Source organism: Botrytis cinerea, chromosome 1 (genome assembly GCF_000143535.2).
Source record: "Botrytis cinerea B05.10 chromosome 1, complete sequence".
Taxonomy (NCBI): Eukaryota; Fungi; Ascomycota; class Leotiomycetes; order Helotiales; family Sclerotiniaceae; genus Botrytis; species Botrytis cinerea.
The window spans coordinates 3333713-3356350 of record NC_037310.1 but is presented as its reverse complement, the minus strand read 5'-3'; the positions used below and the strand labels follow the sequence as shown (position 1 = coordinate 3356350).

Genomic DNA, 22638 nt, shown 5'->3' with positions numbered 1-22638 from the left:
GTGGGTAGCGTAACATCGCAACGGAGACTGCCATGATCCCGATGTCTACCTGGTATCTGACAATATAGTACTCGATATAGAGAGAATGCTACTTTAGATACCGGCCTGGTCCATCGTAGTTGGAGTTAAACTTTGAACAGTACCTACCTAGTCTCGCGCCGCAAACAAGCATCAACAACCCCCCTCCCCCCGCCCCCCCATCTATCTCCTCGAGACATTCTTCCAGAAGAGTAAAGCAAATAATGCCACTTCAAAAGGCATCAGTCAACTTCAACAGCTATCAGTGCCAATAATTACACCAAGCAAGCCATACCTGGGCCCAATGCATCTCATCTCATCCCAATGCGTCTTCCTCGACATATAGACATATCAATCAATCCTGTTTTCATTTTCGCCATCCATCTAATTATCTATCTCTCTATCGAATCCATTCCTCCATCCATTCCTCCATTCATTCATCCATCCATCCACCCCCCCCCCAAGAATTTCAAGAATTCAAATGGTAAAAAATGAGGTTGCCCCCCACAAAAAATGGTGGTGGCTGAAGAACTACTAGCCAGGTAAAGACACGAACTTTCTTTCGTCTCCGCGATCAGCTCATCGGGAATCGGAACTCTCGGTATTTGTCTTGTCTTGGTCTTGTCCTGTCCTGTCCTGCCCTGTCTTGTCTTGTCGTCTACCTCCACGTACAAATTCTGGCACATATCGATCCATTCTATCTTTCCCATCTACCTTTCACTCAATGCATGCATGCAACGACAGCTGAATATCAATCTTGCTTAATCCTGCCTTGATCGACCTACCTACTATTACATGCCACGCTTTTTTGGGTCCTCACTTTCCCAACTCGGTGATAATAAAACACAGTAGATTCAGGTCTCAGATAATGAAGGCTCAATAGACATCTTAACTGGAGGGGCGGGGTGGTTAGAATTTGAAACTCGTTATATGTCTTGATAACTACATGCAACTAACTCGAGGGCGATTGAGCCAAACCTTGTCGTTCGATAAGATTTATTCCATACCTATCTGTACATCTCCATACTCGAGACTCTTCAATGAGATGATTGGGGGGGGTGGGATCAAGATAAGATCGAATTTTAGTACATAAAGCACTAACAGTACATCAATGTAGGATTTTCAGCTTGTGTGATATCTGTGTTTCGAAATCTGCGGCTTGTATTCTACGGGTGTCGTGAAATGTGGTATTGATACATAGAGCTGCGTGGGGGGGACATGTATATTGAAGAATTGGAGAGGTGGATGAGATGCATGAACATTGGAGGGTGGTTGGATGGATGAATCACTGCTAAAGTAGCGGATCAAGCCTTTGGGATGAAACCTATGGATCACTTTGCTTGGGGGTGCGGAGTCCGTAGATTTGGGGTCCCGGTCAAGTACCGGTATGATATTTCAGTATTCCATCTTGACGTCAATTTCCATCTCTAGAGTGCGTACCCAAGTCATTTTCCATTTACATGGCAGGACTGTCAAAAATCACTGTTATCAAGAGCACTACTTTGCCTAGAGTCTCAAAATCGAAATGTGTGTTCCCAGAAACCAGTAAAACGTGCAAACCATTGTACCAAACTTCGATTTTCGTTGTGAAAGCATAATTGACATGGGTAAGACCAAAAGATTCAGGAGCACATCTTTCCATGGCGTTCTGGATGTAATTGTGAAACCTTTGATCGATAACTCCTGTCTACGTCTAGTGAAGATTTCCACGACGATCCCATATGCACTTTTTAATCATTTACCCATGCGGCCATTTGGTGTTGAATTGCTTAATTGGTATACTACCCGCAAGGCTGTGCTCATTATTGCCGCCCTCTTCGAGTGCCCAAATATGACATATCATCAACCATCCTCCCAGTCCATGCTAACAACTCCAAATCAACCATTTAGACCGATGATGGGTACAACATGATGCGAACGGATGCGCCAAATGACTTAGGTGGGAGGTTTTGTCTGAATCTAGCACGTACGACACCGGAGTTTCCTTTGGTACAAATTAGTGTCTGATTTCCAGAGAGAAGCACATCGAATTCCTCATACCGTGTGGTCTAGCGATCTTTCCCCAGATAACTCTAATCTTTGATCCTCTAACCTCCTTTGATGCACGGTAAACGAAAGCAACCTTCTTTCCGCAGTAGAAGCTATTATTTTGTTAGAATCGAGAGGTGTTCGAATGTCGGAATGTGACCTACTTGGCAGCCTCGGTGTTGTTGACACCCTCGATTTGGATCAAGCTGGTGCCTGGGGTGGTGTTGCGCTTGCCGCGTTGGTAGCTCAAATGGCGTCCCCTGAAGTCATCCATATCAGTATGTGTCCGATAATTTAATTCATAAAATCCATCTCAATCAAACAATCGAATCCGTAGGTGCGTTGTCGACGTCTCCTATCCATCAATCTCTGATCCCTGTCCTACTTCCAGCCTCCACATCGCTATTCGAATCCAGAATATGTTCGTTGATCGGAATAAATTGTAAACTTACTTAACATAGACTAAAAATGCACAACAGTCAGCAATTGAATCAAGAACAACCCGCGGTCATGGCTCTCAAGGACAACGAGTTTGCCTTCGTCTTAGGAAAACTGCAACTTCGCAATTTTCCCCAACTACTTCCTCCTCTCCAAGGTCCGCACAGCCAATGCTATCTCGAAATCAGGGCTACTCACGTCTGTGTCCGGCGTCGGTAGGCATTTTGGCGAAAGTCTCTCGTGGTTCTGAGAGGGAAGACTTCGTTCGGTTTGGCGTAAATGGTTGTCGGCGTCGAGGATGTTTTTTTCGTCTTTCCAGAATGCACACAATTCCTAGAAGTTTAGCGAAAAACTAGGGCTGCCAGGATATCTGACTAAGCAATCAGAAGCGTGATTTATTGTTCTCTGGAATTTAAGGTATCAAGAAGCGGGGAATTTGAACGGAAGAATTCTAGGAATAAGTTCCGATGTATCCATTTCGCAATCACATCATCATCATCATCATCATGGAACAGCAAACGAAAAAAAAACAGATGTTAACGTCGCTAAAGTTTTGCGAAGGGGACTATGCGAGTTGTCAGTATCAGACATTGTCGAGACCATGTCGGAGGCTATTTTTCCAGCTGCTGTGAAGACTAGGTTCCCTTTCCTTCGTCCCTTCCTCGCAGTGCTCTTTGGATAGCACGGTTAGCAGGGCAGTGTTGTAGAATGAAAGAAGGTAGCGGAAGAAAGCAGGAGTATACATTGTACAGAGTGAAAAGGTAAATTTGTGTCTAATCAGTTGATGTTTCAAATCCCGAAGCGATTTTCCCGAGTTTGCCTGTTGGGAATTCTTGAGTGAAGTGATGATATTGATGATCGGTGGAGTATTTACCATGGTAGGGGTGGATGAGGACCGGCCGAAAACTCTCCTCTCTCCAAAGTGCCTATACGAGTGTAATAGTAATCGAATGAGCTGAAACCACAAATCGCAAAGACATTCATCCATCAAATCATCAAAGCCCCGAGTACGGAAGCGCAGTTCTAGAGCCCCAAGCGACCATTGAATGCTTGATCAGTGATTCGGGTTACGACCTCCCTTTCTTTGGATAGCAACATTACTCTGGTGGGAAATGGCTTGGAAGGCTATTGTCGACGTGCAGCAAAACCTCTCTGTAAGGATCCCCTTTATGAGGATAACCTCTTTATAAGGATATATTTTTCACTCCTCCCCTCCCCTCCCCAAAATTTAGGCTAAAAATGGCTTATATTCTGGAAACCTTTTCATTAGGATGTCCTTATAGAGAGGTTTTGCTGTAGAATAGTAGAGTAATGCTTTGGGGAACCTCCTTGACGGGATCTACTGGCATTTTTGTACAGATTCACCGAGCATTGCCATCAGTACTATGCAACATGCTTTATAATCGGACCCGTAAGAAATCGAAGCCCCCCTTCCCAATCTTCCACGGAGCGCATCGGTGATAAAGGAGGGGCGGTCGGGCCTTGTCAAGTAGGTACAAGGTATTCTGGAACTTGGAAGGTAGAAGATAGATGGTATTGGATGCTCTGGCTCTGGATGTGGATGTGGATGTGATGGCTGTGGATGACTATGACTCTGTCTATATGGCTCCCAAGCACAGCTTTATAAAGAGTAGAAGCTTCACAGTCGTGAGAGCGAGAGCAAGAGTTACACCATTAACACACGCAGTCTTGCGAGTTCTAAAGAGTGAATTAGATATCTAGTAGAGTAACACCAACAAAAAGAACGATTACAAACCAGCCAATATAATATACTTCCATATATATGTCTGAGAAGAATCAAAATGCATTATAAATTCAAAAGGTTGGGTTGTGTACTCGTACCTAGTCCTTTTACTCTAAACATAAGACAGGTCTGTTTTGGGTTCGGAGGCTACCCGGAAATACTTCTCGTCCGTCATACATCCCATCAATCTTAGCGGGGTCGAGTCTTTCATCAAAAGCGGACAAACCCAACATTTTCCTTGAGCTTCTTTTCAATCTTTCAATCCTCCTTCACTTAAAAGTCTTGTTGATCTCCAGGAAAATTTGATTGTTTCTCTCTTTCTCCCTCTTTCCACACATCACACACAATACGCACAAAATGGCTGACACTGTTATCAAACCAGAGGAGTCTGGCAATGCTGGGTAAGTTGGTTCATTTCTTCAACCAACGTACTGCACACAGATTCATTCACGTCAACAACACTCACCACACATTCAACATGTTTACATCAAGGGGCTAATCCGGGTCTCTCGGATCACGATGAATTTCTTGCTTTCCATTCTTTCTCTTGACATCTCAACCCCGTTTCATCCGGATAATGACTGATTGCATTGCCTTGCCCCACTACAGATCTCTCGAACTGAAGGACAACACTGTTATCATTGTCTTGGGAGCTTCCGGTGATCTTGCAAAGAAGAAGACTGTAAGGAAGATCCTCCAACTTAGATTCTTTTCTCTTGCTAACATGTGTGATTGTAGTTCCCAGCTCTTTTCGGTCTCGTAAGTGGTGCAGATACATCCAGCCGAAGATTCAATATTAATACCACTATAGTATCGCAACCAGTTCCTCCCAAAGGATGTCAGAATTATTGGATATGCGCGAACGAAGATGGACCACGAGGAATACATTAAGAGAGTGAGATCATATATCAAGACTCCCACCAAGGATATGGAACAGCAACTCCAAGAGTTCTGCGATATCTGTACATATATTTCTGGACAGTATGATAAGCCAGAGGGCTTCATCGAGTTAAGAAAACACTGCGAGGAGTTCGAAAAGGGAAGAAAAGAAGCCAACAGAATCTTCTACATGGCCTTACCTCCTTCCGTCTTTACAACTGTATCCCAACAACTAAAAGCAAACGCCTATCCAGAGACCGGTGTTGCAAGAATCATTGTACGATACAAGATTTCCACACTCGATTGAATACGATTGCTAATAGCTTATAGGTTGAGAAGCCATTTGGAAAGGATTTGGGAAGTTCCCGCGAGTTGCAAAAGGCATTGGAGCCAAACTGGAAGGAAGATGAGATCTTCCGTATCGATCATTACCTTGGAAAGGAGATGGTCAAGAACATTTTGATTTTGAGATTTGGTAACGAGTTTTTTGGTGCTACATGGAACCGAAACCACATTGATAACGTTCAAATCACATTCAAGGAACCTTTTGGAACCGAAGGCCGAGGAGGTTATTTCGACGAGTTCGGTATCATCAGAGATGTTATGCAAAACCATCTTCTTCAAGTCCTCACCCTCCTCGCCATGGAGAGACCAATCTCTTTCTCCGCAGAGGATGTTAGAGATGAAAAGGTTCGAGTCCTTCGCGCTATTCCAGCAATCGAGCCAAAGAATGTCATCATTGGTCAATATGGCAAATCCTTAGACGGAAACAAGCCTTCCTACAAGGAAGACGACACCGTTCCAAAGGATTCAAGGTGCCCTACTTTCTGTGCCATGGTTGCATATATCAAGAACGAGCGATGGGATGGTGTACCATTCATCCTGAAGGCTGGTAAGGCTCTTAACGAGCAAAAAACCGAGATTCGAATTCAATTCAAGGATGTCACATCTGGTATCTTCAAAGATATCCCAAGAAACGAGCTTGTTATGCGCATTCAACCAAACGAGAGTGTTTACATTAAGATGAACTCCAAGTTGCCAGGTTTGAGCATGCAAACTGTTGTCACTGAACTCGACTTGACTTACCGCCGCCGATTCTCTGATCTCAAGATCCCAGAAGCATACGAATCCCTCATCCTTGATGCTCTTAAGGGTGATCACTCCAACTTTGTTCGTGATGATGAGCTCGATGCAAGTTGGAGAATTTTTACACCACTCTTACACTACCTCGATGACAACAAGGAGATCATCCCCATGGAATACCCATATGGTAAGAAATATTTACATTATTTAACCCGTACTCTCATAACCAACAAAAACTAATCACATAATAGGCTCCCGTGGACCCGCCGTCTTGGATGACTTCACCTCTTCCTACGGATACAAGTTTAGCGACGCAGCTGGTTACCAATGGCCAACTACCCAAACCGCCCCTAACAAGCTATAAATTGGTGTGTTAGTCAGCAATAAATGAATAACTAGATACCTGGTATGAAGGCATGAAATTGATAGATAGATACGATGATTCATGAGGGATTCCATACACATATTTGGATGGTGGTTTTTCTTCATATTTATGATAGCTGAATGAAAAGCTAATTTTACATAATGAACAAAATGACACTTTACTTGGGAGGTGACAACCACTTTTTAAACCACATTATCTCTTCCGGGTTATACTCTAACAAGTTCAACCCCAATTAAGTCACAACTCGGAAATAAGAGTTTGTAAATCTAATGTCCTCTAGTGAAGACTTACATCCATTCTATGGATTTGATTACTACACGGGTGCAGAAGGGGATGATTAGAATGAAAGAAGTCAAATTAATCCTACAGTCTCAATCATTACGGTACCTGTTTCTTTCTTAAATTTCTTGTTGAGTTACTCTGCGATTCGAATTTGAGATATATGGGCCCAGCAGAAACAGCAGGGAGTAAGATAAACTAAAAATTCTACATGTTTTCGTGCTCTAGCTATATATGAGAATAGTTCAAAGATGAACCGAAGTGAATTAAAATGAAATAAATCTCCATGAGAATTTTGGAATGTAGGAATCGAATACTGGGTTTTTGGTATATTTTTATGTGTCCCTGTTCACTGGGCGGACTCTTAATTGTGTTATTTCTATTTGAGGAGATTTTGTGGATGAGAGGGTGGAGAGGTTTTGTTGCAAGACTCTTTTTTTTCTTTTCTCTTTTTTTCTTTTTCTCTTCTCTTCTCTTCTCTTATGCTGTATTATATTGTTTTGTGTTGCAATACTTTAGAGAAGTGTAGGTAGAGATTTTCCGGTTCATATAAGATTTGTATACTCGTTGTCATGGTTGGCGTAGTATTGATAGATTGAATCTGTTTGTATGAGAAGGATACGGAAGACGTAGTACCCACGATTTGCGTAGGTCCTAATTGTCTAATCGTATTCTATCTAAAGAGCTAGCTATATACAGGGGGTAGTAGACCTTATATAAGATCTACTAGAAGGAGCTAGCCTCTTTCGCATTCGCTTAGGGCTTAATTAAAGTAGCCATTGAATTGAAGTCATTCACTGCGTTCACGCTGAATCGATTAGGAATTTATTACTGCTGTACTTGTTGCTAGATGGGTTATGGGTTGTGGGTTGCGGGTTGTGGGTTTCTGTTTTCATCTTGCAGAGGAATATGAGGAGGGTTGTGGGATGTTGATATTGATATCGATCTTGGAGGGATATAAGCTAATAAGAGGCAAGGCGAGGGGGGGGGGGGGGGGGGGGGGGGTTCATTATGAATCTATCTTTCTTTTTTCTTTCTTTGGTTTTTTTTGGAGGGGGGATTGAGTATATGTTGAAGATGAAGAGGGGAATATTGACTTTGTTTCGCAGATTAGATGGGAGAGTTGAGTTGAGTAGTAATAAGTACTAAATATGGAGTAAGTAGTCCGCAGATCGTTACTATTGCTTATCATATGCATCTAAGTGATGCGGTGCGATGAGATATTGTATGATATGATACGAATTATCTTTCGCGCGGAGATATACGGTGTATGGTAGTCTTGTGGTATTGTGGTATTGTGTATCAGAGACGTTTAGGTTTCGTCTAAACTTTGCACCTGTCAATTGAGAAAAATCTTTAATATTTGGTTGGTTGATTGGTCTATTCGGGGGTGTGGCGATAAGTGAAAGGTAGAAAAAGGTGAAAATTGGAAAATGGAAATGAGGTTTCTACTCCTGTTCAACTTTTTATTTGCTCGATTATATTATGAAAGGAGAGGAATATAATTACGTAAATACACAAGAGATAGAGATGGGGATGGAGATGAGGTGAGATGAGAAGATATGATATAATAATTATCTTTAATATTCATTTATTCCTTTTTTAGTTCTCGAAAGGCTCAAGACTCAAGGCAGTTGGTTGTTCGGCGTTACTTTCTTTGATGGTTTTTGTGTGGTTTGGCTTGGTTTGGTTTGGTCTGGTGTTTTATTGTTTATTTGCAACACCTCGCCTCCCTCCTTGTTCTTATTCGCTCCTATTTTTATATCGATTTTTCTTCTTTATATTTCTTAACTACCTCTCTTCTTTTTTCCCTCCTGCCTTTTAGATGTTAATATTAAAATTAATATTTACTCAAACACTCGTGCATCCACACACCGAGAAAATCCACATCTCTCATCTCTCATCTCTCAACAAAGGAGGGAGATTTATACAACTCGTCAAGGTTAAGATGAAGTGTAGTTATATACATATATATAGAATCTGGAAATTTACGTTTTATACACTCACTTGTTTATATGTATAATCCCTATTTCGCTTTTCTATCTGTTTTCTATCTACCCATCTACTCATTTGATATATATATATATATATATATATACATAGCACCTCTCCCACTCCCATCATTCCATTCCATTCCATCCCACACCCACACCCACAATCCCCAAGCTTCAAATTCCAATTTCAATTCCAATTTCTAAACACACAATCCAGCCAACTAACCGAACCGAACCGAACCTAAATTGCTAAATTGCAAAGTTGCTATGACAGTCAGTTATTATATTCTCAACTTATAATAGATTGGATTAGATATACTTCTAGATATACTTCTAGATATACTTCTAGATATACTTCTACATATGCAGCTGAGTATATAGTTAGGTATATAAAAACAAGGAGAGAAAGAAAGAAAGAAAGAAAGGAAGGAAGAATATCAGAGAAGTAATTAGATAGATGGATGGATGAGTAGGGGATTTTTGTGTTTAGATGGGATAGGATAGGATGGGGTGGGGTGGGATGAATGCTTGCGGTTGTGTTGAAGTTAAAGTTAGATGAATGGAATGGAAAGGGGATGGATATATGGATGGATATATAAATAGATAGATATTGTGTATTTTGAAGAGTATATAGGTAGAGAAAGGGGGTTGGTTGGACAGAGGTTAGATATAATCTCTGTAAGTGAAAATTGTATTGTCTCATTATATATTATATATAATAGTGAAGTGTGATTACTCTGTAACTCTCAAAGTATATAATTTTCTTGAGATTATATATCAACTATTCATTCATTAATATACTATATGTATGCTTAGAGTATTAAGTAGTATTTATATATATACAATACTTTAATTCTTCTATTCATACATCCTGTCGTATCCTATCCTATCCTATCCATTCATATCATACACTGTAATCCCTTAAAGATACCATAACCACACCATGCAATCCAAATTTCATTCCAAGATCACCCCCGATCCATTTCAAAAAAGGGGAGTGAGTGAACACCCAATCATTTGCCATACTTAACAAACAAACCCAGAAACCACCATCTTCACCTCATCTCCTCAGTCCCCTTCTCACTTCGATTGATCCGTACCGTTGATTAAGTTATTAAACACTTTGCCCACGACAGATGGCTATAATTCCACAAAAGAGTATTAGCCAGAATCCAAATATATCATCTCCACTTCCACATTTCTTCTTCCGCGCTGCTCTATCCCTCTATCCTCTCAAATTTCTTCAAAATAGATCTCTCACCCCCCCCCCCACCCAACACCCCCCACGCAAACCCCCCTCCACAGACTCTCATCCCCTTCCCCTTCACAAATCGCAAAAAGTCCCTCTCCCTCCTCTTAAACCCCCCCTTTCTTCTTTTCTCCATAAAAAACAACAACAACAACAAAAAAAAAAAAAACTCCTCTCACCTCAACCCTCTGATCACTAATCCCCTCCTTGAACTTCTCACTCCCCACCCCCTGCACCCCCTCACTCCCCGGTTTCTGCGACTGCGAACCGAGTGTCGATGCATAGCCCGGCGTATGATGATTACCTGCGCCGGCGCGGGAATATGCCGATTCTATGTTTTGGACTAGGGGGGGGGGGGAGAGTTAGTGGATTGGATTGTGGCATAGCAGCAAGAGGGTGGGGGGGAAATGCGAAGAGAAAAAGAGAGAGAGAAACTCACCACCTGGAGTTTTCAACGATGGCAGGAAATCGCTTATGGTCGATGCGGATGTGCTTGTGTTTTTCACATCGTCGGGAGAAGAGGAGTTGGGATTGGACATTTTGTTTTGATTTTGTAGTAGATATGTTTGTATGTTTGTATGTGTATATAGATATAGATATATATAAATATATGTATAAAATCCTGATAATTCACAACCCAGATACAAAAGGGGTTCTTTCTCAAATGGATAGATAGATAGAGATAAAAGATATCCAAAAAAAAAAAAAAAACAAAGTAATTTCGAAAAGAAATTTGAGGGTTTTTTCTTGAGAGATACCGATAGAGATAGATATAAATACACAAACCAAACTAAATAGAAAGAAAGAATCGAGAAGATATGAATAATACTCTATCTACCCTACCCTACCCACTCAAAAGCAAGAGGCGAGAAGATTCTCCTCTCTCAGATCCTAAACTAGTCCCGGGGCGGGTAATCACTTATTACTTGACTTGATACATACTACGGCAGAGACACCTAGGTAGGTATGTAAAGTTTCTCTACTAGCTTAGAGCTACCAGCTCGACTTAACCCGGTCCCAAGTATAAATGTCGTCATTCGATGGGAGTTGCTTGATTATTTACTAGATAGGTATTATATGTATATATATATATATATGATATACAGGATTTTGGAATGCCATTGATCTCTCCGGTTATTTATTATTATTTATTATTGTTTATAGGTAAGATCTTGATTCTACTCTATTCGTATAGAGAAGATGATAGATAGTAGGTGCATAGTATATATATATATACACACACATTAACCTTACATTACATCCAAATTACGAGTACGAACACCAGATCTAGATACAGATCTAGATGTCTAACTCATACCAACAATATCAAAAACACAATAGGTGGTAGTCGAATCAACTCGTCAACTCATCGAATCGGATCAGATCAGATCAAATCAACTCGTCATACATCCCCCTCACCCATCCCCATCCCCATCCATATCCATATCCATATCCACCCACAACATCAAAAGACCCCACCAAAACCCTGATCCTTTCCTCTTCCGCCTTCCGGGTACTCAATACCGGAATCCGTTAGTGTGGTGGTGTGGTGTGGTGTGGTCCCCGAAGATCTCAAGTTATCCATTTTTTTCTCTCTCTCTCGATCGGGTGGGTGTTGTTTGTGTTTGTGTTTGGTTCTTATGATGGGATGTGATGCGATGCGATGCGATGTGATATTTGATGATTATATGGAGAAGGTTTGGAGTTGGGTGGTTTGGTGGTTAGGAGATTGGTGGTTTGGATAAGAGATTGAGATGGAGATTGAATTATCTTTTGATATATCAGCGATGTATTGCTGGCTTTGAGGAATTGCAAGTATATACACATACATACATATATACCTTCATATGAAGCATTAAGAAGGATAATATTTCATCAATACAGCATTTCATTACAGCACAGCCCGACAATACAAAATACCATCCATAAGTCAAAAAAGATATAAAAAAATGGATAAATATATTTTGAAATTGTTTTTTTCATGTAAATTTAAAAATGTTCTCGTCACAAGTAATCCATATCACACATCTCCATCTGCATCCCATCTTCCCATCTCCAAACCCAAACACCGCATCGCTAGTACTTAACAAATGCCCGCTATCATTGTAATAAGATCTTGCATCTCCTCTTCCACACTTTTGAAGATTCGTTTTCCTGGACGCCTGTGCTAGTTTCGCCGACTCATCCACATCCATATCCATATCCATATGCATATCCCCCATTCACACACCCAATCCCTCCCCATCTATCTGCCAAACATCTATTCGTACTCACTGCCCCTTAGTAAAACTATATTCACACAAACATTAGCCCAAATCCCAATCACTTCTCTCTCTCTCTCTCTCTCTCTCTCCCCACTCCCAACAGAATAACAACCAAAAAAAACTTACGCATTCCACATCTGTCCCACAAACCCCGCCTTCGGAGCCTGCTCTGCAAAACTCTCCCGTCTCGCCTTCGAAGCCGCATCACTGCTCGAGCGTTTCTGGTTCTGGAGTCCGGAGAAGAGCGTGCCTTCTTGAGAGCCCTGTGTTGTGTATTAATTAGCGAGAGGTCTGGAGTTGGAGATGAGTGGAGAGGAGATGAATGGATGTGTGTTTGTGAGGTTTGTTCAAGTGGATGGGATGGTGGTGGAAGAGAGGGGGGAGAAGTTAGGGTAACATACACGTCTGTAGTTGATGTTGTTGGCTGGAGTAGAGACACTGCCAGTTCCACCCTTGACTGCGGTTGTTTGTTGGGAATTCATTTTTTCTGGTTGGTTGGTTGGTTGGTTGGTTGAAGTGTATTGGGTTGTGTTATGTTGTGTGTTTGCTTTGTGAGAGGGACGTAGTAGAGGTGAATGGTATTGATTTATTTATTGGCTGGCAATGGTAAAGGTACTATGTGCAATTCGAATATATGTCAAGTGCATACAAAGAAGACGATGTGATATCAAAAGAATCTAAAAAGAATCGAGAAAAGGTCTCTTAATATACTTCTATACATCCATACATCTCAGCCATCCTCCGCCCTCCCCTCTTCCCCTCCACGCCATTCCACGCATCTTAGTCCGAGCCTTCAAACCCCTCAAGCTTCAAGTAAAAGTACAGATAGAACCAATAGCACACGATACGCAGCCCTTCCTGCCAATCAAACTCTATCTGCGCCAATCCAACAAAGGAGATCTCAGACCAGCAATTGAATTTGGACCAATCAGCCGACGCACCGTCATGATTCATGACATGTTTTCGATCTTCGATCCTGTGCCTCCAAATCAGAGCCAAAGATTCACATACACATCTCACGTCAAGGTGTGACTCTACCACTTTACCCCGCAAACCTGGCGTGATTGCTTCCCACGTCGGTGCATGGGCATTGTGCAGATTGATACCAAGGGTCGGTCTCATCATCCATTTGATGTGGAGATCATGCGGGCATTATTAATCCTTTGACACTTTCCCCTTTCGCTCTCTGTCCACCCACGGTATCGACGTCTCGTATTCGACTGGAGATAGAAATCGAAGTCTACGAAGGTCCATCGATCGAGCACGAGCATTGAGTGATTCCAATGATATGGTGGCTCGGTGGACGAACTGGGAATGTGATGTGGGGGGATCCATATAAACCCATGACGAATTGACTTGACTCCCCATGCATTTGCGGACTCGAAAAGAGCGAAAGCTTGGGGTAAGGTTCACCCTTGATCGTCGGCGTTTTCAAGCTCCGATGGCCGACTTTGCTTTTCACTCCCGTCTCAGCTTTCTGATATCGAAGATTCAAAGTATCCCGGAGAGATGAGTAGGAATCGATCAATCTCTTTTCTTTTTCCAGATAGTCTGCCTCCACGGCAGTGGCCCTCGGAGAGCCAGCGGAGCGTCATTCTTCATCTCAATTGACAGCTTGTAAGACAATCTAATATACTCATGGAAAAGAAAGGAAGTCGAAAAGGAGGAGACGATAATCTATTGATGTCAAGTATAGCTCTAGAATCATTCAACTACAAATACTCGTTGTACTCTGGTCAAGTCGGCTTAACTTCTAGTTTCCAGCTCTCGAACATCAAGAAGATTCGGAGAATATCGAGTAAAGCTGGTAAATATCTGTCTGATATATTCCATGAGACCTTTACACACTTGTGCAACTTCGAATGTATGGTCATGTACCTTATTGCTCACAGATTTGTATTTGTTCAAAGGTATAGTCGAGTACTTTCAAAGTTCACAAGAACTAGAACAAATTGAAGGTGTTGGAAGATTGGTTTTGATTTTGCTATAAATCTATTCTATTGCACATCCATTAATGAATCTAGAGCAATCTATAATCTCGTGCTCTCCTTTTTCAGTGCGCTGAAGGAAGAACTGTCATGCCTGGCTCATATATTCCATCGCTTTGCTCCAGTGTCCACGATATTACACCCGTCGGTTCAGAATATCACCAATAACAAGTAAGTTGAGATGTAAGTTTGGTGTGAATTTTGTTTTATTTTCATTTCACAAATATGCAATCAGCACTTGCAAGAAAAGCCGGCAAGCCGGTCGGTCTCTAAGGCCGCAGACTTGATCCGAATAGGAAGCAAGCTGAACAGTTGGATGAACTGCTTCATTGTAATCTGATCCGTAGATGCAGTAAAGTACAACCAATGATGCCCCTTGTTTTCCTGTCAATTAACTCCAGAAGCCCACGTTACGACAAAATCCTAAAGAACTCGCCGAATCGATACACTCGAAGCCCATGCCATATTTTTTTGATCGAAACGCTTATCTGACGATACCCTCGAAACGGTTCTTGAACCATCTAGGTTGAAATGTTAGCATAATCATTGGCATCAAATTCTTCAGTGTACACATACTTGACGGTCTCATCACGTCTGATCTTGTGGTTGGCACCAATGGAGGTCTTGCAGCGACGACGCTTGGCAACACGCTCACCTGGGCGGGTCATGCATGCGTAGAAGTCCATTCCGTAAATACCGATCGCAGGGTCGTACTTGATACCGAGATCGATGTGCTCGGAGATACCGAAACCGAAGTTACCGGTCTCGGAGAAGTTGCGCTTGCGGAGCTCATATTCCTTGACCTTCAATCCACGCTCCAAAATTTCCTCAGCCTTTGGGCCACGGACAGTGACGTGAACAGCAATCTTTTCGTTACGACGGATACCGAAGGTACGGACAGTGTATCTGGCCTTGCCTATAGTTTAAAAGTTAGAGGAGTTTCTTGAGAACAATGGGTATCATTGGTGTATGCCTACTGTAAACTGGGGTTTGACCACTCAATTGTTCCAAAACTTTGGCAGCACGAGTAAGTCTGTCACCAGATTCTCCGACGGAGATGTTGAGAACGAGCTTCTGGATTTTAAGCTCCTTCATGGGGTTTGCGGTCTTCTCTCCGGTGGCAGCCATTTTGAATGATGCTGTTACGATTAGTCGTGAGGGATTGTCGTTTTTCGTCGTGGATCGTCAAATTCAAAAACAAATTCGAAAAAGGTCCAAAAAGTTATATTCGCTAATAAGTGCGCAAACCCTAAAAGGTGGGCGACGATGTTTAGGTAAGCATTTCTTGTAGCCTCGTGTTTGAGGCTTCAATACTTTTTCATTTGAAGCTCGAGCCAGCCTTGTACAATCTTGAAGAACCTCATATCAAGAACTCATATACTCATAATAGAGCTGTGAAGTCAAAAGAAGTCATCGAACTTCTATACACATTCTTTGAAAACCAGAGAGCCGTAATAACGCGCACTCAAAATTCATCATCATGGCGAACAAGCAGGGAAAGATGGTGAGTTTAATACCCCCTTCTTAAAACCATTACAAGCTTGTGTTGACATTGTAGGCTGACATTCACTCTTTCCACAGGCCGGTCTCGTATGTAATATCCTTCGATGCAGCTATTGCAGCTTTGCGCGACCCTTCCGACCTGAGATGGGGACTGATTGACTTATAGATCAACTACCGGATGAGAGTGACTATGAATGATGGACGTCAAATGGTCGGACAGATGTTAGCATTTGACAAGGTCAGGTTCCTGTGCATCAATCACAATGGTTTATGCTAACTATTTAATAGCACATGAACCTCGTTCTCGCCGATACCGAAGAATTCAGACGCGTCAAGCGCAAGGCACCAAAAACCACAGCCGCCCCTGGAGCTAGTTCTGCTGCACCACCTCTTGTTGAAACCGAAGAAAAGCGAACATTAGGTCTTACTATTATTCGGGGCACACACGTCATATCTCTTTCTGTCGAATCGCCACCACCAGCAGACCCAAGTTCTCGCTTAGGTGCCAGCGTCCCAGGTGGTGCTGTACCATCAGCTGCTATGGCCGCTGGAACTGGAATCGCGAGGCCAGCTGCTGGAAGAGGGGGCCTGGCTGGTCCTGCTGTTGGAATTGGTGGTTTCCCGGGTATGCCAGCTCCTCCGCCATTTGGAAGAGGTGCACCACCTCCAGGATTTGGTGGTGGATTTCCTCCTCCAGGTTTCCCAGGTCCACCTGGTCCACCAGGAGGCTTCGCTCCACCTCGCAGGTAAATATCTGAAGAATAACGGGTTACGCGATCATGTCAAATTGAATCTTTAAGAATATTCTCAGAGGAGCATGCTGCATATAATCTGATGAAGGGTCAAGGCATATTGAACATGATGATCGGCGAAGAAATGAGAGAAGAGAGATCCAAAAGAAATCTATGGATATGCATGATAGGGGCAATGCAGAGAAGGTTAAATTCAATCAGAATAAAGGCGTTGAGGGGTGGCTTTTGACTTCACATACCAAAATTCGCAAATTTGTAGCATAAAAGCAAGCAAGCAAAGCGACAACGCTAATTGAATCCTATATAATTTTGCCCATTCTCTCAATACAGGTGTGGTATTTCTCACTCACGCCATTAACTTGATTTCATCTTACCGTATTCTCTTCTGATTCCCCCCCCCCAAAACTCGCCCATCAAAATACAATCTCGTCACCACGTGACACTACCTTAAAATACAATCTCGGACAAATTGAGGGTAAATCCGATCCCAGCACGTAGTTCCGTCCGTCCCATCAAAACCTCTTTTGATAGCTTGGGATCAAACAACAACAAACACATCACCATCCAGAATACCTAAGAAAAATATTCAAGATGGCTGCGTTGGTCAAAGCTATTAATGCGAAGATTCGTAGCAACCCTGCGGTTAGCTATGTTTGCTCTACTCGTAAGTTCCCTTGTTCTTTTTAAACTTGGAAAGAAGGAAGGAGGGAGCTGGGGTTTCGGGATGAGTAGGCATTGGGAGGATGAAATTGAGAGCTGTGTAGAGAAGTTGAAGTGATCTGAGGAGGTGAAGGTCGATTTCAATATTGGGGAAGATTGAGAGTGAGAATGAGGGGAATGGTTGGGGAATTGACGGGTTAGAGAAACTCGGATTCCAAAATCCAGAATTCGCATTCGCAGCTCTGGAATCTCATAGAGCGTATGGCATTTATGTATGAGATTACCTACTAATTCTGTTATTAGATTTCTGGGGTCCAGTCTCCAACTTCGGTATTCCCGTCGCCGCAGTAATGGACACACAAAAGAGTCCTGATTTGTACGTCTCTCTCTTCTTCTCGCTTCCAAATTCAAATCTTCAAAATCAGCTAGCTAACGATTTCTCCCCAAATAGGATCTCGGGTAAAATGACTTTGGCACTCTGCATTTACTCCGCAACTTTCATGCGCTACTCCCTCGCCGTTACACCACTTAACCCTCTTCTCTTTCTCTGCCACTTCGTAAATGAAGGCGCACAACTCACACAAGGATACAGATGGATGCAATATCATCAATGGGGAGGTAAAGAGGCCGAAGCCAAGGCAAAGATTGGAACCGGGGTAGAGGGTGTTAAGGAGAGTGTCGTGGAGGCCGTGAAGAAGGCTGAGGCAAAGGTTGAGAAGGCTGTTGGAAAATAAATTTAAGGCGTGGAACTTGAATATGAGAGATGAAGTAAAGGAGAGTTGGTGAGATGGGAGAGGCGCTTTGCAACACTGTACTCGTACAATGGGTTATAGGCTATGGGAGATGCGGATGCTGGAGTATCAAAAAGATATCAGAGAGTGCGTGCGTTTGTGCATTTTACCTAGAGGGGGTAAAGCAATGCAAAAGGTGAAGATAGACGGGCAGATGATGGAGGGAATCCTTAATGCAATTACGAGCCGATACCTATTCAATAAAAAGATCACGATTTTTGCATTCATAAATCTGGCCAAAGAAGTCTACATATGTTTATTGCATCAACGTTTAATCGAATCGTAAGAGGGTTTCGTTTTTTCTTAAAAAATTGTTCATTCGCTCCTCACAAATACTTTAAGAGAATAAAATTTCGGATGGTCTTCAATATACGGTTACGTAGGTTCCGAATTTGTCAAGTTGGAACGGTATTTATGTATTGCGTACAAGACAAGTATCTAATACAAGCTATACAACAATCCCGCCCGGAATCATTCGGCTACGGAGGGAGGGGGCCCGAGAATCAAATCTCGTCAAGCGACGAGAGTCAAGATATTTGTTGGTTAAGATGTTGGTCTGCGGCACGGGTTGCGGCACCGATTTCTGGGGATGTGTGGGTAGTGGCTCGGTGGGCCGATGTATTTTGAAAGGGGGAAAGGGAATCGGAAATGTGAAAGGGAAGGGAGGTGGGAGGTGAGAATGTTGATATGCTTGTTGGAAGAGGTGTTGTGGGAGTTGGGGTGGGATGTGAAATCATGGGATTTGTTAGGGTTTGTTATGGTGATGAAGGGAGGGAGGAGGGGAGGGGAGGGAGAAGATGATGATATGTGGGAAGAAGGAGTAGGGAGGGGGGGTATTGTATTGGTAGTAGATGGATGGTTGGTTGGCCACTTGGAGTGGAAATTCGTATTGAGATATATCATATATATATATATATATATATATAATGATGCGAGTATCAACTACCTAATATCATATCATGTAGTATCAATCGCATGCAGCGCAAGGAATACATATAGCTAGGTAGATATTCAACGTCATCAAATTAGATAGAAACTAGCGAGAAGTGGTGTGATGGGGTTTCATCGATGTGACGCTGGTAAGATTGCGAACTTTTGGGTAAATTTATCTGGACGAGACGAGATTTTAGAGGGTTGGCTGTATTTGTGTTTATTGCTTGCTTGTATATTCGTGATCAATTCTACGGGATGGAATGGGGATGTTGGATTTGGAGAGGGGGTGAGAAGGGAGGGGGGGAGAGGAAAGGAAATGAAAGAGGGGGGGGGAGAAAATTGGATTTTTGGTCTGCTGGTTTTTGTAATACTGTATGTAAACTTATGGGTATGGAATGGATTTTGATGAGTTAGGGTTGGTGAACGAGTTTCTTTTTGAGTCGATTCTAAGAACCGATAGTCAGAGAAAGAGAGAGAGGACATGATGAAACCCCATAATCAAAAGGCAAGCAACGAGCAAACTGTAAAGGTATAATAATATTCTTTCATTTTCATTGAGCAATCAATCTAGCTGGCAGATCTTCCAACATGAGATTCCTAGGTATATATTTCCCAAAAATTGCATCCAGCAATATTACATAGATTTCAAGTCCAGCTTCTTCTTTTCAACGAGTGGGTTTTCTTTTTGATTTCCCTGGGTTTTTCGTCCAGGTATTCTCGTAGCGGATGTATTTATCCTTTCATTCATCCTTCCATCTCTCTTCCCCCTGGTATGTGTTCGTTCGTTTGTTTCATCCTCCAATATACTGTGGTAATGCAGTGTCACCCCCAATCCCTTCATCCACACATATCCATCCATTCATACACTTTAAGCAAATAAAAGAAATTGTAAACGACTGAAGCGTTATAGGGAGTATCTTCCAACCAACCAACCAACCAAACTCCGTCCATCAAAGAGGTAGTTAAAAAAAGAAATAAAGAAAATAAAGTAAATGTCAAGGGACAACATAAAGTATGGGTGCGTTGTGTGTATGTCCTAGACACCAACCAAACACAAGAACCCAAATTCGTATCCAAATCCTAGCCCAGGAATTCCAAAAACTATCCACCCGACCCTCTTCACATCACCGAACCAAATAAATTATCTACATTCACACCCTCTTGTTCTCAGACAGTCCTATCTCCCTGAACCCGGAAGCGGACTAATACGCACCGGGTATCGGTACACTGTCATAAGTTTGTTCGCCCGGCGCCGCCTCCACATGTTCCACAACTCTATGTTGTTGTTGCTGTGGTGGTGGTGGCGGCAGAGGAGTCTGAGCTTCAAATCCTCCCTGGTCCATCTTCGGCGTAGCGCTTTGCACTCTGATCGGAGGTGCTTGTAGCGTAAATGGTTTCGTTGCATTCATTCCACCATGCGCCTTTGCCTCTACAAATCTCGTTCCATTGCCTTCCTCCGCATCCGGACCATTCTGATACGCGCTTGGTGGGAATCTCGGGGATTTAGCATATTGGGAATAGGAAGGGCTCAAGGGGCCAAAACCAGGCGTGTTGGGTGCAGATTGGGAACGGAGTTGAGCGAGGTATAGATCCGAACGAGCCCGATCGCGAATGGCCATGGATTTGCGAAGTCGTTGTTTGGAATAGTAGCGGTAGAAGACGACGCCGTAGATCGCGATGGTGATGGATTCCAGGACGACTTCAATGATACAACATACGAGACCCCAGGACTAGAGCGAAGATGTTAGAATGAATTACGAGCATGAATTGAACGGGAGGAGACACTTACTTGCAATCGACAAACTAGGGCATAGTCCACTTCTTCTTGAAAGATTTCTCGTCTTTTATTGTCGACACATGACCAACCCCAGATATCTTTGTTGTTTCCGCTGTTTCTTGCACCTTGTAAGATACCAGCTGCTACTGCCCACATGACTGTACTGAAGATGAAGTAGGCGACTGCAAAGAGAGTGTAATAAACCGCGACCTTCTCTGCTCGCTTGTGACCTCCTTTCCAATAATTGTAAAAGACGACTAAACAAAGTGCAAGTGATACACAGGATACTGAAAGAACGACGATTTGAGGCCAAGTCTTTGTACCCTCGGCCCAAGGCGGAAGATTGCTTCGGGATGGTAATGATTTGGTTGCGTTGAAGATGGTGACACTGGTTGAGATCATGGCGAGAACGATTAGACTACAGCTGAAGTTTACAAATCTCAGTAGTAGCTTTGCTACTCTGACTCTGGTCTTGACTTTCTGCTCAATTGTTAGTATGAACCAAGATCATTGTCTTGAAGATTCTCATACCAAGTCCTTGACTTGCTCCTTCTCAGTCATTTCCTCATGCTTTTCTAGAACCTGTTCCTCTCGGAATGTCGGACTCAATGGGTTCATCATTCTTCCTGGCGTACCGGGTACTCTTAATGCGCTTTTTAATGGTGAGGATGGAGTAAGTGGCATCTCGACTGGAACACCTTGGGATTGTCTTTGGTTATCCGATATGTAGCCGAAGCCAATATCGGAGGGTTGTGATTGAGCCATGTATGCTTGTGATTTGGGGGGGTTGGAATCTGATGTGCTTGGAGGGTCTGCAAATGGTGATCTCCTATCATCTACAGGAGAATATACAGCCGTCGCTTCGGCGAATCTGGGTGTTCGGGGAACTTTGAGTGATGAAGTTGATGAAGCTGTAGATGAATCGCTGGAGGATCGTGGCTGTGTGAGGGGGGGTGGACGCCTCTTGTTTGATGGTGGTGCTAAATAAATCAATGAGCATACCGATACATTAACGATAAATAATAGTCAGACTACTAACATGACATTATGATATATTGAAAAGGAAAGAAGGGCAAATTGACGCAAGTTACTCGAGTATATCGCGAGGCCAAAAGAGACTTGACCAGAAGCACTGTCAATGGAAGTGCAAGCAAGTAAAATGGTTAAAGGAAGAGAAGGTTGTACAATTAGAGACCAGCTACCAAGGGAGAAAAAAGACAAAACAGTTCTTCAAGATGAGGGGATGCCGTAGGGTTTTGTGTAGCGCGCGCAACAATGGCAAAAGCAAGAAATTGGAATAAAATACCAGGCTTCGTACAACTGTTTGAAGAAAGCGGGAGATGGAGAGCAATGATATGACTTGTTGATCAGATGCAAGACCAGGATATCGGACACCTAGTGGCCAAATATTGGCCTCGCACTGAAAGGAAAGAATATAACTGGATGAATCGTGGGGTCTAACCTTACAGATATTGGGACCGAAATAGACGCCCGCTGGTAGTGTGCATGAAAGATGCGTTTTTCTATTCGCACGAACCAAACAAAAGTAGAAAGGTTGGTTCTACCTGTAGATATATTGTCTAGATCGTTGGGGGCAAGAACTGCGGTCTCAACACAAGGCTGAGTGAGATTTAATACAAATTATTCGACATTTGCTGGGTTTTCAGCCACGACGAAAATATCAAACATGCAAAAAAGATACTTTTGAACATACAGAAAGAGATAGAGGAAATTGAAAACGATATAGAGGACAGAAGATTGCAAGCAGAAATTACACGGTTAGAGCAAATGAGTAAGGTGGTACTACCCATCTCTCATCCTTTTTTTGGCGCCCACTCTTCACACACCACCACTCAGGGCCCTTTTCTGGCCT

The 22638-nt window shown here is 42.7% G+C and overlaps 8 protein-coding genes across 12 annotated transcripts; 3 read left to right on the top strand and 5 right to left on the bottom strand.

Moving 5' to 3' along the window:
• Positions 1-1359: 1359 nt before the first annotated feature.
• BCIN_01g09660 (hypothetical protein) lies at positions 1360-2801 on the bottom strand. Its single transcript, XM_001553576.2, has 5 exons — positions 2683-2801; positions 2499-2508; positions 2211-2306; positions 2059-2159; positions 1360-2002 (listed from the first exon to the last, which is right to left on the bottom strand). The coding sequence occupies exons 1-5, from the start codon at positions 2705-2707 to the stop codon at positions 1905-1907; spliced, it is 330 nt and encodes a 109-aa protein (XP_001553626.1). The 5' UTR covers positions 2708-2801; the 3' UTR covers positions 1360-1904.
• A 1549-nt stretch (positions 2802-4350) lies between these two features.
• Positions 4351-6753, top strand: Bczwf1. The gene is made up of 6 exons (XM_024690849.1): positions 4351-4629; positions 4838-4910; positions 4967-4987; positions 5040-5384; positions 5438-6377; positions 6442-6753. The coding sequence occupies exons 1-6, from the start codon at positions 4586-4588 to the stop codon at positions 6552-6554; spliced, it is 1536 nt and encodes a 511-aa protein (XP_024546619.1). The 5' UTR covers positions 4351-4585; the 3' UTR covers positions 6555-6753.
• A 2860-nt stretch (positions 6754-9613) lies between these two features.
• BCIN_01g09640 (hypothetical protein) lies at positions 9614-10792 on the bottom strand. The gene is made up of 3 exons (XM_024690848.1): positions 10537-10792; positions 10277-10440; positions 9614-9988 (listed from the first exon to the last, which is right to left on the bottom strand). Exons 1-3 carry the CDS (start codon positions 10634-10636, stop codon positions 9929-9931), a joined length of 324 nt encoding a protein of 107 aa, XP_024546618.1. The 5' UTR covers positions 10637-10792; the 3' UTR covers positions 9614-9928.
• A 1255-nt stretch (positions 10793-12047) lies between these two features.
• On the bottom strand, positions 12048-13124 carry BCIN_01g09630 (hypothetical protein). The gene is made up of 3 exons (XM_024690847.1): positions 12763-13124; positions 12488-12624; positions 12048-12386 (listed from the first exon to the last, which is right to left on the bottom strand). Exons 1-3 carry the CDS (start codon positions 12841-12843, stop codon positions 12368-12370), a joined length of 237 nt encoding a protein of 78 aa, XP_024546617.1. The 5' UTR covers positions 12844-13124; the 3' UTR covers positions 12048-12367.
• Positions 13125-14314: 1190 nt separating this feature from the next.
• On the bottom strand, positions 14315-15579 carry BCIN_01g09620 (hypothetical protein). The gene is made up of 3 exons (XM_001553571.2): positions 15327-15579; positions 14926-15265; positions 14315-14870 (listed from the first exon to the last, which is right to left on the bottom strand). The coding sequence occupies exons 1-3, from the start codon at positions 15475-15477 to the stop codon at positions 14834-14836; spliced, it is 528 nt and encodes a 175-aa protein (XP_001553621.1). The 5' UTR covers positions 15478-15579; the 3' UTR covers positions 14315-14833.
• Positions 15580-15701: 122 nt separating this feature from the next.
• Positions 15702-16933, top strand: Bcsmb1. 2 transcript variants are annotated; one of them, XM_024690845.1, is made up of 4 exons: positions 15702-15853; positions 15931-15939; positions 16019-16090; positions 16141-16933. In XM_024690845.1, exons 1-4 carry the CDS (start codon positions 15830-15832, stop codon positions 16600-16602), a joined length of 567 nt encoding a protein of 188 aa, XP_024546616.1. In that variant the 5' UTR covers positions 15702-15829; the 3' UTR covers positions 16603-16933. The 2 variants fall into 2 exon arrangements, with proteins under 2 accessions (XP_024546616.1, XP_024546615.1); XM_024690846.1 differs by having other exon boundaries at positions 15908-15939.
• A 197-nt stretch (positions 16934-17130) lies between these two features.
• Bcmpc1 lies at positions 17131-18403 on the top strand. Of its 2 annotated transcripts, none has more exons than XM_001553569.2 (3): positions 17131-17268; positions 17568-17640; positions 17716-18403. In XM_001553569.2, the coding sequence occupies exons 1-3, from the start codon at positions 17196-17198 to the stop codon at positions 17996-17998; spliced, it is 429 nt and encodes a 142-aa protein (XP_001553619.1). In that variant the 5' UTR covers positions 17131-17195; the 3' UTR covers positions 17999-18403. The 2 variants fall into 2 exon arrangements, with proteins under 2 accessions (XP_001553619.1, XP_024546614.1); XM_024690844.1 differs by lacking the exon at positions 17131-17268 and adding an exon at positions 17281-17460.
• Positions 18404-19510: 1107 nt separating this feature from the next.
• Positions 19511-22627, bottom strand: BCIN_01g09590 (hypothetical protein). Of its 3 annotated transcripts, none has more exons than XM_024690843.1 (4): positions 22072-22627; positions 21297-21745; positions 20778-21245; positions 19511-20718 (listed from the first exon to the last, which is right to left on the bottom strand). In XM_024690843.1, the coding sequence occupies exons 2-4, from the start codon at positions 21528-21530 to the stop codon at positions 20191-20193; spliced, it is 1230 nt and encodes a 409-aa protein (XP_024546611.1). In that variant the 5' UTR covers positions 21531-21745; positions 22072-22627; the 3' UTR covers positions 19511-20190. The 3 variants fall into 3 exon arrangements, with proteins under 3 accessions (XP_024546611.1, XP_024546612.1, XP_024546613.1); XM_024690842.1 differs by having other exon boundaries at positions 22228-22627; XM_024690841.1 differs by having other exon boundaries at positions 21805-22223.
• Positions 22628-22638: the final 11 nt, after the last annotated feature.

What these genes read in the sequence shown, in the direction of transcription:
- BCIN_01g09660 (XM_001553576.2), bottom strand. Translation starts at nt 2,707, where the DNA reads ATGCCTACCGACGCCGGACACAGAC. An exon ending in AACAACACCGAGGCTGCCAA is followed by an intron (nt 2,160 to 2,210) that starts GTAGGTCACATT and finishes ACAAAATAATAG; the next exon opens with CTTCTACTGCGGAAAGAAGG. An exon ending in AAAGATCGCTAGACCACACG is followed by an intron (nt 2,003 to 2,058) that starts GTATGAGGAATT and finishes TTTGTACCAAAG; the next exon opens with GAAACTCCGGTGTCGTACGT.
- Bczwf1 (XM_024690849.1), top strand. Translation starts at nt 4,586, where the DNA reads ATGGCTGACACTGTTATCAAACCAGAGGAGTCTGGCAATGCTGG. An exon ending in GAGGAGTCTGGCAATGCTGG is followed by an intron (nt 4,630 to 4,837) that starts GTAAGTTGGTTC and finishes GCCCCACTACAG; the next exon opens with ATCTCTCGAACTGAAGGACA. An exon ending in TCCCAGCTCTTTTCGGTCTC is followed by an intron (nt 4,988 to 5,039) that starts GTAAGTGGTGCA and finishes ATACCACTATAG; the next exon opens with TATCGCAACCAGTTCCTCCC.
- BCIN_01g09640 (XM_024690848.1), bottom strand. Translation starts at nt 10,636, where the DNA reads ATGTCCAATCCCAACTCCTCTTCTCCCGACGATGTGAAAAACACAAGC. An exon ending in ATCGTTGAAAACTCCAGGTG is followed by an intron (nt 10,441 to 10,536) that starts GTGAGTTTCTCT and finishes CCCCCCCCCTAG; the next exon opens with TCCAAAACATAGAATCGGCA. An exon ending in TTAGTGATCAGAGGGTTGAG is followed by an intron (nt 9,989 to 10,276) that starts GTGAGAGGAGTT and finishes GTGGAATTATAG; the next exon opens with CCATCTGTCGTGGGCAAAGT.
- BCIN_01g09630 (XM_024690847.1), bottom strand. Translation starts at nt 12,843, where the DNA reads ATGAATTCCCAACAAACAACCGCAGTCAAGGGTGGAACTGGCAGTGTC. An exon ending in ACAACATCAACTACAGACGT is followed by an intron (nt 12,625 to 12,762) that starts GTATGTTACCCT and finishes TACACAACACAG; the next exon opens with GGCTCTCAAGAAGGCACGCT.
- BCIN_01g09620 (XM_001553571.2), bottom strand. Translation starts at nt 15,477, where the DNA reads ATGGCTGCCACCGGAGAGAAGACCGCAAACCCCATGAAGGAGCTTAAA. An exon ending in TGGTCAAACCCCAGTTTACA is followed by an intron (nt 15,266 to 15,326) that starts GTAGGCATACAC and finishes TTTAAACTATAG; the next exon opens with GCAAGGCCAGATACACTGTC. An exon ending in AGACGTGATGAGACCGTCAA is followed by an intron (nt 14,871 to 14,925) that starts GTATGTGTACAC and finishes ATTTCAACCTAG; the next exon opens with ATGGTTCAAGAACCGTTTCG.
- Bcsmb1 (XM_024690845.1), top strand. Translation starts at nt 15,830, where the DNA reads ATGGCGAACAAGCAGGGAAAGATG. An exon ending in AGATGTTAGCATTTGACAAG is followed by an intron (nt 16,091 to 16,140) that starts GTCAGGTTCCTG and finishes ACTATTTAATAG; the next exon opens with CACATGAACCTCGTTCTCGC.
- Bcmpc1 (XM_001553569.2), top strand. Translation starts at nt 17,196, where the DNA reads ATGGCTGCGTTGGTCAAAGCTATTAATGCGAAGATTCGTAGCAACCCT. An exon ending in TAGCTATGTTTGCTCTACTC is followed by an intron (nt 17,269 to 17,567) that starts GTAAGTTCCCTT and finishes TTCTGTTATTAG; the next exon opens with ATTTCTGGGGTCCAGTCTCC. An exon ending in ACACAAAAGAGTCCTGATTT is followed by an intron (nt 17,641 to 17,715) that starts GTACGTCTCTCT and finishes CTCCCCAAATAG; the next exon opens with GATCTCGGGTAAAATGACTT.
- BCIN_01g09590 (XM_024690841.1), bottom strand. An exon ending in AGGAGCAAGTCAAGGACTTG is followed by an intron (nt 21,246 to 21,296) that starts GTATGAGAATCT and finishes ACAATTGAGCAG; the next exon opens with AAAGTCAAGACCAGAGTCAG. An exon ending in CCCTAGTTTGTCGATTGCAA is followed by an intron (nt 20,719 to 20,777) that starts GTAAGTGTCTCC and finishes TCTTCGCTCTAG; the next exon opens with TCCTGGGGTCTCGTATGTTG.